This window comes from Chenopodium album, chromosome 24 (genome assembly GCF_948465745.1).
Source record: "Chenopodium album chromosome 24, dcCheAlbu1.1, whole genome shotgun sequence".
Classification (NCBI taxonomy): Eukaryota; Viridiplantae; Streptophyta; class Magnoliopsida; order Caryophyllales; family Amaranthaceae; genus Chenopodium; species Chenopodium album.
Window position 1 is genome coordinate 16068813 of NC_137857.1, and position 12292 is coordinate 16081104.

General features: G+C 38.8%; 1 protein-coding gene across 2 annotated transcripts in view; it reads right to left on the reverse strand.

The window, feature by feature from the left end:
- Positions 1 to 12292, reverse strand: part of LOC145610155 (putative 3,4-dihydroxy-2-butanone kinase) — a 34900-nt gene that overhangs the window by 13452 nt on the left and 9156 nt on the right. For both annotated transcript variants that reach the window (XM_081665423.1, XM_081665422.1), the window contains 2 exons: positions 5613 to 5786; positions 3226 to 3309 (listed from right to left, as the gene is read on the reverse strand). In XM_081665423.1, the coding sequence (XP_081521549.1) occupies positions 3226 to 3309; positions 5613 to 5786 (258 nt within the window). The remainder of the gene's footprint in view (positions 1 to 3225; positions 3310 to 5612; positions 5787 to 12292) is intronic.

Genomic DNA, 12292 nt, shown 5'->3' on the forward strand with positions numbered 1-12292 from the left:
TCATTGAAGTGAGGCGAGCTATATAAATAATTGAAAAAAATTGGCAGGATTATGCTTCAGGTGCGCCTCAAAATCTCCTCGGCCAGGCCAAAAAAAGCGCTTACCCCTATCACCTTGCGCCTCAGCTAATGCCAAAGTCAAACAAAGCTCAAGACTTAACAATGGCTACTTTTTATCATTCAAGCAAATCCTTTAATTTTTTTTGTTTTTCAAATATTTCCATAATGTTTCAATTATTAATCACTGTATAAAATAGGAAACTTTTTCGTGAATGATTTTTGGCTTCTTTATAATGCGTGGCAAAGGTGTAGATGAGATGGATATATAAACAAAAAAAGAGAGAGAGAGAGAAAGAGAGAAATTCTTTCCATTAATTTGCAAATAATCGAGGGGCAATGATGTTTTATAATTGATACGAAGTAAGTTTCAATCATAGTTGTTTGATAATTTTGGAGAGAGAAAAACAACAAGGAGTAATGAATTGATGAAAGAAGCATAGATGAGAAAGAGTGAGTACGGAGGAGAGGGGGGGGGGATTGTTTATTTCATTTGGGATAAAGAAGGGGATAATCCAATGGCGAGACTTGAAGGAGTTTATTTAGGAGAGAGAGTATTTTTTGCAAATGATAGGTATCTAAACTTAGCAACTCCAAAAAAGATGCTAATTTTAGATACTCAACTTTGAGTCTTATTTGATAAAAAGTATAGGTCTTTTATCAATATTATAATATATTTGTATTTTATTTAAGTTTTATTTTTTTTATTTTTTTTAAAAAAACCTTTAATAGGGATTTGGTAGGTCATAAATTGAAAGTGACATTAGTATACTTTAGATAGCCTCACCATTAGAAAATTATACTTCACATGGGTTGTTAAATTGAGAATTGGAATCACCAGTGTTTGAAAAGGCGCGCCTAGGCGCATGGCGAAATGGGGTAAGCGCCATGGTTTGAAAATGCGGTTGTGGTCGCAATCGCGGAAACGGTAACGGTAATTCGGTAACAGAATTGTTGCGTTGATTGCGAACGCATCGCAGTTGACACGACATAAATTTTAATTTTAATATCTAAGTTTTTCTTTTCATAATTTGTAAAAATCTTATATTCTTTGTAAGTTTGTAGTTTGTACTGTACTAAACTAGTAATTGAAATGCTTTAGAAAAAAATGAAAAAAACCAAAAAATACTCCTTAATAGAAAAGCAGGATTTAAAAAAAAATGTAAAATAATTGAAAAGGTGAAAGTAAGGGGTGGTGAAAAAAAAAAATAAAAGAGGGGAATAAAAAAGGTGGTGGGGTCAACCGGTCAAGGTTCAAGTTTCAAAGGAAAAGTAATGTTCCACTAAAATATTATTAAAAGAAAACTCTTTTATTCAAAAAGTGACTTGCCGAAAAAGTGATCAGCTTTCATGGAGAAATCACAAACCTCATCGAAAATGTGATGAAAATTCTCAAAAAGCTTAAATATTGGATATTTTTCATCGATTTTCCACCGCTAACGTGTGATGTGTCCGCGATTTGTATCAAAACACTCGTATCGGCCGATATTGTGGGGTTTTTAAAAACAGCGTGCTGACTTGGTAAATGTCGGAACGTTGAGTTGAAATTCCGTTACATCTTGGCTGATACGCAACGGTACGGCCGAGAGAACCATGGTAAGCGCTTAACTTGGTTTGGGGAGGCGCATTGGGTTAGGCGCACCTGAAGCAAATTTCTGCCAATTTTTTTACAGTGCACCTCACTTCAAAGAGGCGCACTTTGGCGCACCTAGGCATAACCCTTCTTGCCTCAACGCGCCTTTTTTATACATTGGGTATCACAATTAGAGACAAAAAATAACTCATTTTGTATGTCAATACTCAAAGTTGAGTCTCACCAATGGAGATGATCTAATTGTCATCTTACAATACAAAACTTACACAAAAAGATGACATGTCAACTAAACAAAAATTTCCAAAAAATACAAAAATCTCATTGAATTATTGTGAAATTTGTTTATTATCTATTGGATACCCCAATATTAACCATGTTTATGAATTTTATGCTCCTATACTACATCTCAATACCATCTATAAGTACTCTCATTTTTTATTTTTTTAATTTGTCCTATTTGCAATTTACATAGTTTTAAAAGCAATATTATACTTTAATATAATAAAATATCATTTTAAAAAATCATAAAAATACATGATTAAAAGCCAAAAATAAAAATTAATCTAACACGATCACACATGTTTATATTTTGAAGTACTGAAAACTCAATTAAATATTACATTCCACTTGCATTGGAATCAAGAAGATAAAAATGAACCAAAGGAAGAAAAAAAAAAAAAAAAAACAGAGGTCTTATGTTACTTCGACACGGCCATTTTTGGCTCATACTCGGTCGGGTCAACCCGACGCGACAAGGATCCAGGATTCTATACCGGATCCGCGGAGAGAGGGAAAACTGAAGAGGCCAATTGGCTTACCAATGCTTACTTATTCATATTGGATGAATTATTTCAAGGAGGAGCAATAATTTAGGATTTCAAAACTGGTACTTTTGTTAAATGTACAATACCGAACATAAGGATGCATTTTTGGCGCCAATCAAGGAAGCCACGCTGGTCTTCTAATCTCCTCTGTAATGTTTTTTCCCCTTTTTTGAAACAATCTTCTTTCATTTTATGATTTTTTTTTTTTTTTTTTTTTGTGTTTGAGGCTTTCAGTTATTAGTTGATGTACGTCAGCAGATGTTAGTTGACTTCTATTTCCTTTTTTCCCATTCATATTTTCCCATCCCCGTACCTGTGTGTGTTAGGATAGGGTCCCCGTGTATTCAAATTCCAGTTTGTCGTACCCAAGTCCGAGTAACCCTGGTGGTGCCCATTTAGAAGCAGAGGGTTATAGCCAAATAAGCTCTCACGTTATGATGCAAAATTTCACCCAAAAAAGCCAAGTTTAGCTAATCCTATAAAGATTCAACAAAAAGAAGAGAATGAACAGATTATTGAAATTTCATTTTTTTTTCTCTCTCTCTGTAGTTCCGTACTTAATCTAGCATTCACAAAGGAGTCAGAAATTAGAGGTCAGGAGCAATAATTGCATCATGTGTCACGACAATTCAACAAAAAACATAAAATATAAAAATAATAAAATTAAAAAAAGGAGGTTGATCACCCATGGGGCCATGGCCACAAGAAAGAGAGAATTGAAGCTTAAACATTTCCATTTGCAGAGACATACCGGTGATAATATTTGCATAAGAACATGAGCAACAACCACATCGACAGGTTGCAAATCAGCCACAGCAGCACCAGGTTCTCCATGCTGTAAAAAACATAAAACTAGCTTAGTGCGTATTCAAATAATAAGATTTCGTATTGCCTTAATTTTTACTAAATATTAAATCTGTATGAGACAAAAAGAATGATAAACCAGCATATTGAATATATCAGCAATTCTGTACAAAATATTTTCAGTCAAAGGAGCCTGCCAAGACATAAGCACATAACAGTAACAACTAACAAACCTAAGCTTTCTGCTGTATTTTTTTTTTAATCTTGGTCCACCAAGTAATAGGCAACATCATTAATAGCCAAGTAAGTATTTCCCATAGGGATGTCAATAACTTACCCAACCCAAGACAACCCAATAAAAACCGAAGTGGACAAAGCACGTTTGGGCTATAACTCAACAGCAAGAGAATTTGGGGAAAAGGGTTCATTCTACCCGAGGACTCAAAATTGGTTGGATTATCAGCCTAGTAAAGATACAAGCTGGTATTGGAAGCAAATTTGTGCAATCAAGGAGAAAAATGAAGAGTGTAATTGACTGCCATAACAAGATCAGCAATATGTATGAAGTTTTCAGGCTTCATCTCCCAAGGTGCAGCTCGGACAATCTTGTTTGGGAGAAAGAGGTAGCTCATAAGCATAAGTTTATAGCTTGGCTTGCTGTTCAGAGCAGACTTAAGACGAGGGATACAGTACTTAGAATTTGGGGCTGATAATGATGGGAGTTGCCTATTATGTGGGGATACTAAGGAAAACCATGAGCACTATTTTAAAAAGGAAAAATGGAATACAATAATCCCACCTTTGTCTTGACATCCGAAAACAATTCCACCTTCGATTAATCTAGAAATAATCCCACCTTTGACCCCCGTCTTCTTTTAACGGTCCTTTTAACCTACAACCTGTTTTACAAGTTATTTTTATTTTATTTAAATTTTTTTTCTTGCTCTTTTTTCTTTAATCTCTCTTCTCTCCAACCACACTGACACCACCACCTCCACCATCGACACCTTAGAACACCTCCCCACCCTCTTATTCCTACCACTGCCCACCATTCCCACCTCCAAACCCATACATAATCCCATCCTCAAACACCACCACCCCAAAAAACCCACACCTAGTCAACCACAACAACCCCACGCATCCAATCCGCATCACACACCAACTCCCCTCCTCACTAATACTCGTCACCCCTTCGCTGCGACCACCACCAACAACAATGCTCCCTTGTGCAACCCACTACTCCTTACTGGATGCATAAATACCAAGAAGCCCTAAGTTGCTGCTGCACTCATCCCCTCTATCAAATCACTCAAAATTAAATTTATCATACAATTCATCCAAAATAAATTTTTTAGTTGCTGAGGAGATAATTTAGAACAATTGAAGGCAAAAGCTCCAAAAATATATACGGAGTACAATTTTTTTTTTTTTTTCATAATTGGGGTTAACTTGCTCGTGATATGGGGGTCGGGATTTTGGTGCTGTTGGTTTGTCATTGGCGTGAGACGAGATGGTTTGATGGTGGTTGTCAATTTGTGGGGCGGCATTGATACGGTGTTTCTTTGGAAGAGGAAGGTCGCTGGGAAGCCATAGAAGGAAGCGGGGAAAGGGAATGCTGAGAGGGAAAAAGGAGTTTTTTATTTATTTTTTTAAAATAATTTGACCAATAGAAAATCAACACGTGACATGTTACCCTCTCCAACAGGTACAACCCATCAAAACTGGTCATGGCATGTTAATAGAAGATTGATGTCAAAGGTGGGATTATTTTGGGAATATTCAAAGCTGGGATTGTTTTGAGAAGACCGGACAAAGGTGGCTTATTCCAGAAAGTGTGAAAGCAGATGATGTGGTTTCAGAGCCAACTGAAGAGTCTGACAAGAGCTATCAGAGCTGCTAGAAGAATGAAATCAGGATTTCAGATATGTCTTTTCAGAGCTTGAGGAATGTAGCATCCTTGGATTTAAGAATTTTGTCCTTGCATATTAAACCTAAATTTCTTTTTATGATTTCAAAGAAATGAAGTAGGGAAAAAAGGAGGTGGTTGGAAGAGCTAAATGTTAAGCTTTTTGCAGTTTTAGGCTTTTGCCAGGGAAAGAAACACGAAATGACCCAAATAGACTAGATCTCGCCTTCAATCTGCATGGACACACTATACCTTGCATAACTATTTCGTAGTAGACCCAACCCGAGATCAGCCCACAGACCCGATTTGACAGCCATACTTTTTAAATAAGACTATCAAAGAAGTAAGGTGCACACCATAATTAAGCCAAAACAAAGCACACATAGCAACATAACAGCAGCACTACACAATTTCAAGGATTGGCTTACAATTCCAAGACCAAGCTCCATTTTTGCAGGGCCCAAACGGTCTGATTTGACTTGACCAGGAAGGGTGCACACAGATAATGCAACACCCATAGTTCCAACCATTTCAGATGCTCTTCTAGCTTCAGCTGTAACTTCAGTAAGGGAGCAACCAGCAGCAGCTGCCGCTCCAGCAACCTACACCAGGTAGGTGTCAAAACAAATAAGATAAAATGTATGAAAGGCCCCACAAACACTTTTAAAATAAGTACAGCAAGATAAACCACCCATGGAATAAAAACTCAGTCATTCTGTCATATAACAACCATTAAGTAACAAAGTATGGATTTGCCGTTCAGCCAAACCCGGCTATATATAACGCTGTGACAAAAATACATGAATATTGGATTAGGCAATCAGCGAAACCTGGCTATATAACGCCACGACAAAAATCACATCTTTCTCCCTGCGTTATCCATTATGTAATGGTGACTCACCGTGCATTAGAACGTTTTTTTAATCCGTTACATCCATTCTTTTGTTTTAATAGACAAAAAAATATTTTAGTAAGTATTTATATAGTCTATAAACATAATATTTTGTAATTTTCTGTTTGCCAAATATGTTACACACTTTTATATTGATAAATTAGGTTATAATATGTTCAAAGAATGCTTTATAAACTTATATATGTAAACATAACTTAACCCAATGCTGTGAATTTTTTCAATATATTCACATCCAATCTCAAGTATCTTATCATTCCTTTCTAAACAGAACACCTATAAAATAGCAAAACATGCACATTGACACATAGTTTGTGTACCTCACACCTTTTTCAAGTCCTCAATACTTCTCTTGAAAAAGACAAAAAGAAAGAGGGAAAAGCCAACTAATTCCACCTTAATAAAAAGCCTCATCCAAAGTAAAAATAAATAATTTCATAATCTTTCATTAAATGCAATAAATGGCCAACAATCCTGCAAGCAAATTCTTACACATAGAATTCTCCAAACTAGCAACCTAAACAGAAACTTTGACTGGCTTCTAAATCTTAGCCTCCAATAAAGTTGGAGACAGGACAAGGCAGCATACAGGACAATATGTACGTGGCTACAGAAAGAACGACAGTACTGGAATCAGAAGCCTGCCAAATTTTCTAAATTTAACATAGAATTTGTTAATTACAATGCTGAAAAACAATCAATCTCTCCCTGGTAGAGGGGGTCCTTCTACCGGGGTTAGTTGGGCCCAGCCCCCTGCAAATGATTTTGATCTACTAGTTATTAAACTTTTTTTTTGACACTCCAAACCCAATCAAATATATTAATAAGAAATTCAAGTTACATCGAAGGCAACAGCATTACAAACGCAGGGTGGGACATCTTCAATCCAAACCCTCATTTCACTAAAAGATCTGCTAAGATTGGCAAGTTTATGGGCTACACCATTACCCTTCCTACCAATATGACTAAAAGATAAGAAGGAGCAGCGATTAGCAAGCTTACGAATGTCTTCAATTATAGTACCAACAGACGCGAACCTAGTTCCCTTCACGAGCTTAAAGTAGAGGCTTTGACAATCCACTTCCAAAATCAGATGTCGGAGGCCAGCATCAAGAGCAATTGATAGAGCATACCTAGCAGCCATTGCTTCCGCAACTTCAATCTCGAAAGAACCCACCATTGAGCAGCACGTAGCAACCATCACATCCCCCAACCAATCTCTCATTACAGCCCCAAAACCAACCAAATTATCCCCAAAGCAAGCAGCATCAGCGTTTATTTTATAAACACCCACATCAGGGGGGACCAGGACTGGTTGCAGGCCCCTGAGCGACCGACAGAATGGGCAGCAACCTCATTGGCTTTAGCAAATTCACCCACAAGACTAGCAACAATCGTAAACACCTTTTCCACTTTTGTAATTTTTTGCTCAAACACAAGCATTCCTTTTCAACCAAATCCCCCAAAGTATACACCAAAACAAATCCCACCAACTCTTCTCTTTATACAAAGAAATCAGAGAACTAATGCACTCAAAAACAGAATTTGAGAGTAAATTAGACACATCAAGGCGAAGAGGGGAGGCATACCAAATCATACGGGCATCCTGACAGTTGAAAAGAGCATGAAGCAGGGACTCAACACCATCTCCACAGCAAGGGCAAGTAACATCAACGCACATCCCACGTTTAGAGAGGGAATCACGAACAGCAATGCTGTTGTGAAGAACGCCAGCCAAACAATTTAATTTTTGGAGGAATTTTAGCATTCCACAACAAATTCCACACACCAGGGCTACTAGTCACGGATGAGGAGGCCACACCAGCAGACTTCATCTTCATCTCCACATGATACGCACTTCGGACAGAAAAATCCCCGTTTTTAGTATGATGCCACGTCCAAACATCCAGCCCACCATATCAGCAATTGGGATTTTAACGATCTCTTCCACCTCCCAAGCCAGAAAATGAGTGTTTAAAGTGTCAGCACACCACACCCCGTCAGCAATTAATTCACTAACCAGAGAGGGTTTATCATCACGGCGAGGTTGCATGGGCAAAGGTCGAAAAGAGGGCAATGTAGGGATCCAAGGTTCGCTCCAAACAGCAGTAGAGGAACCACTCACAATGGTTTTTCGAGCCCCCCTTTCAATAAGGTCCCTTGCAGACAATAAAGAGCGCCAAGTGTAGCTAGAATTCGAGTTAAGCTTTGCATCCATAAAGTCACACTTTGGGAAGTATTTTTGCTTCAGCGTTTTGACCATGAGAGAGGGGGTATTTGACAGAATTCTCCATGCTTGTTTAGCAAGAAGAGCCTTGTTAAAGGCTTGCAGATTTCTAATTCCCAGACCACCTTCTTTTTTAGACACAAAGGTCTTTTCCCACGCAATCCAAGTCATCTTGCGTTCATCTTGTCTTTGGCCCCAAAAGAAGTTGCGGCAGAGTCTTTCAATCTTGTTTAAGATGCAAACAGGGATTTTAAAACATTACATAGCATAAGTTGGGATCGCTTGAGCCACGGCTTTAATAAGAATTTCCCTTCCCGCTTGAGACAAGAAGCCTTCTTTCCACCCTTTCAACTTTTTCCAAACACGATCCTAAATCATAGAAAAAACCCATTTCTTAGAACTCCCAAGGTAGGTAGGAATCCCAAGATATTTTTCATGTCCCTCGACGGCCTTAAAAGATAACTTCGATTGAAGAATATTTTGCTTATCTAGCTCAATATTTTGGCTAAAAGAGACCTCGGATTTATCCATATTCAGTTTATGTCCCGATGCAATCTCATAGGTAGCAAGAGTGTCCAACACATTGTCAACCTCTTCCTCGTTTGCCCTCACAAATAGTAAGCTGTCATCCGCAAAAAATAAGTGGGAAATGGGATCAACATGCTTGCCAATTTTAACACCGTGAATCATCTTCCTATTTTCAGCATCTCTCAAAAAGGGTAGAAAGGCCTTCAGCACATAGAATGAACAAGAAAGGGGAGAGAGGGTCCCCTAGGAGGAGGCCCCTAGAGGGAAGAAACCCACGAGACGGCTGCCCATTAACCCGAATGGAGAAAGAGGCAGTACGGACACACTCCATAATTGAATCCACAAAGCAAGTCAGGAATCCCAACTTAATCATCATTTGCTCAAGGAAACATCACTCCACCCTATCATAAGCCTTGCTCATGTCGAGCTTCAAACCCAAGTAACCTTTTTTCCCTTTTTTATTTTTTCTCTGAAAACACTCATAAGCAACCAAAATATTGTCAGTAATAAGTCTTCCCGGAACAAAACCACTTTGAGATTCATGAATAATATCAAGGAAAACTTTTTTAAGTCTATTTGCTAGTACCTTGGCCACAATTTTGTATATAACATTGCGCAAGCTAATTGGTCTAAAATCAACAAGAGACTCACATAATTTTTTCTTCGGAATGAGAGCGACATAAGTTTGATCATAGAGCCAATTTCATCACCATTATTAAGAATACCCAAAACATGATCCACAACATCCGTGCCAACAATGTTCCAAAATTTTTGAAAAAAGAAAGCACAAATTCCATCGGGTCCGGGAGCTTTCGTCAGGTGCATGTGTTTAATGGCATCGACGACTTCCTCACTTCTAAAGGGGCTTTGAGCATATTAATCATGGAATCCGAGAGCATGGGCTGGACTTTTTCAATAACAGGGGCAGTATCCACATCATTTGAAGCCCCAAAAAGATTCTCAAAATGGCGCACCAAAACTTCAGCAATTTGATCCTCCTCTTCATAAGTGTTTCCAGCTTCATCACGTAGTCTTTCAATATTATTCCTCTTCACACGTTTGGCTTTGGCATGAAAATATTTGGTATTTTCATTACCACCCATGAGCCAATCTTGTCTGCTTCTTTGTTTCTACTATTTTTCCTCTCTCTCTTCGAGCTCATCCATTATCTCGTCAATAGCCCGCATTTGGCTAAGCACTTCAAAAGTTTGCTCCGCTTCCATAAGGCTCGCCATTTGCTGTCTACACGCGGGTAGCTCCCTGCCAAGACAACCGAAAGTATTTTTGCTCCAGGATCCCAGCATCTTGGCAGAACGAGTTAGATTAGCCGTGACATTATTACCATGTTCCCAAGCCTCCTCAATGATCACTGCACAACTAGCATCCCTCCGCCACATAGTTCACACGATCCTTCAAACACAAAATCAAAGGGAGATGGTCTGACTTACGTTTCTCCAAATGAGTCACAAAAGCACCTGGGTACATATCCTTCCAATCAGACGTGGCAAGAAATCTATCGAGACATTTTTATATATTGTCCATATCCCCTCTTTTGTTGTTCCAAGTGAATTGATGTCCAATGAAGCCCAAGTCCTAGAAACCACAAACATCAACAACTCTTCTGAAAATGGCAGCATTGTTGTAGTTAAAGAAAGTGCCTCCCATCTTTTTGGCCGACCAGAGCATCAAATTGAAACTCCCCCCCCCCCCCCCTCCCACATAGCCACGAAAGTCCATCATCTCTTCTAAGTGATTCAATAAGAGAGCCACTGAGATGTTTATGAGTGTCATCAGGAAAGCCATAAAACCCATAAATACCCGTGAATCTCCACCTCCTATCATCATCAACAACAAAAGCGTCAATGTGATTACTAGAAAAAGAGTTGATACTAACTTTCCAATCATCCTTCCAGAGCAAAGCAACACCACCCCTTCTCCCTCTCCCATCTCCTTCACACCTACTGCCAACAAACTACAAAACCATTTCCCTCACACTCATTTTGGTTTCTTGCACGAACAACCGGCTGGGATTTTCAGTAATCACTATACGCCTAAGCGCATTGACTGCACGAGGGCTCCCCAAACCTCGGCAGTTCTACGAGAGGATGTGCTTCATAGTTCACCAAGAGCCCTATTAGTGGGGCTCGCCATCTTGTTGTTGATCAAGTCTTTTGTCTCACTGATCTACAGGATTCTTTTTTTAATGGATATGGAATCATCCATCTGCATTGGGTCTTCCTCTTCTCTCAAAGCCTCTCTATCTTTTCTTATCGAGCCAGTTAGAGCATCATTATGAGCAGGGCAACCAGACTGGTTCCTAGGGATTCTTTTGAATTTCTTCCGGATTTTGTCATCTTTTTTTGTATTGAAATTGCCAGCTTGAGTCAATTGAAATTACCAGGAAGCATATCATTTTTATTCGCTTCCACATTGACCAAAACTACTTCATGACACTCGTCCCCCAAATTCTGATGTTCAGCAGCTTGTTTCTCCTCCTCACTATTTCTGGAGATAGCACATGACGATAGTTTATCCATAACTTCTCCAATCTTCTCTTCAGGAATCACATTCTTTCTGATTTTCGGTCTTGTAACAAACAAATTTTTTGCACACTAAGGTTTCATTCTATCAGTCACACCACTGTTCTCATCCTCCTTATTATGCTTCCATGGTGATGCTTTAAGCCAAGCACCATACTCAATTTTTGGCTCCTCATCATCTCGACATTTATCACATTCCTTAAGACCATGACCAATCATACCACAACAAAAGTAGAAGAGAGGTGGTTTTTCATATTTAACTTCAAAAAATTCATCCACACCCCCCCCCCCCATCTTCGCCTTAATTTTTTGAAGTAAAGGCTTTGTAACATTAACACCAATTCTCAATCTTATAGATTTTATCAATGCCACTAATCCCATTATTATCAATCTTCACAAATTTCCCTACTTTATTTCCAATTGATTCAACATTTGTCGAATTCAGTCTACCCTTGAAAGGTAAGTTATAGATCCTTACCCACATTGGAAGCTCCTCCAGTTTGACATCAAGGGGCTAGTCCGACTCTTCCATTTCTCCAAGAACGATTGTGTGTCTATCAAAGTGCCAAGGTTGGCCATCAAGAACCCTTTGTTTATCTTTCCAATGGTGAAATTGGAATACGAATCGGTTTTTGCCAATATTACTTATGTCCAGACCATATTTCAGTTGCCAAACATTCTACATAGTTGACATGAAAGCATTTTCATTCACATGGCGCTGGGTCCAGATCTTGCCAACAAGTCCAAGTTCAATTCGGGCATCATCATCCGCCTCTTCATCCACAACCCATTTGCAATGAACCCATTTCCACCACCCGTGACACTTACCTATCACAGGCGCAAGGGAACAGTCACAACACCAAGCATGGGCCAGCACAAGAGGAAGAGGAAGCAGAGAACCGT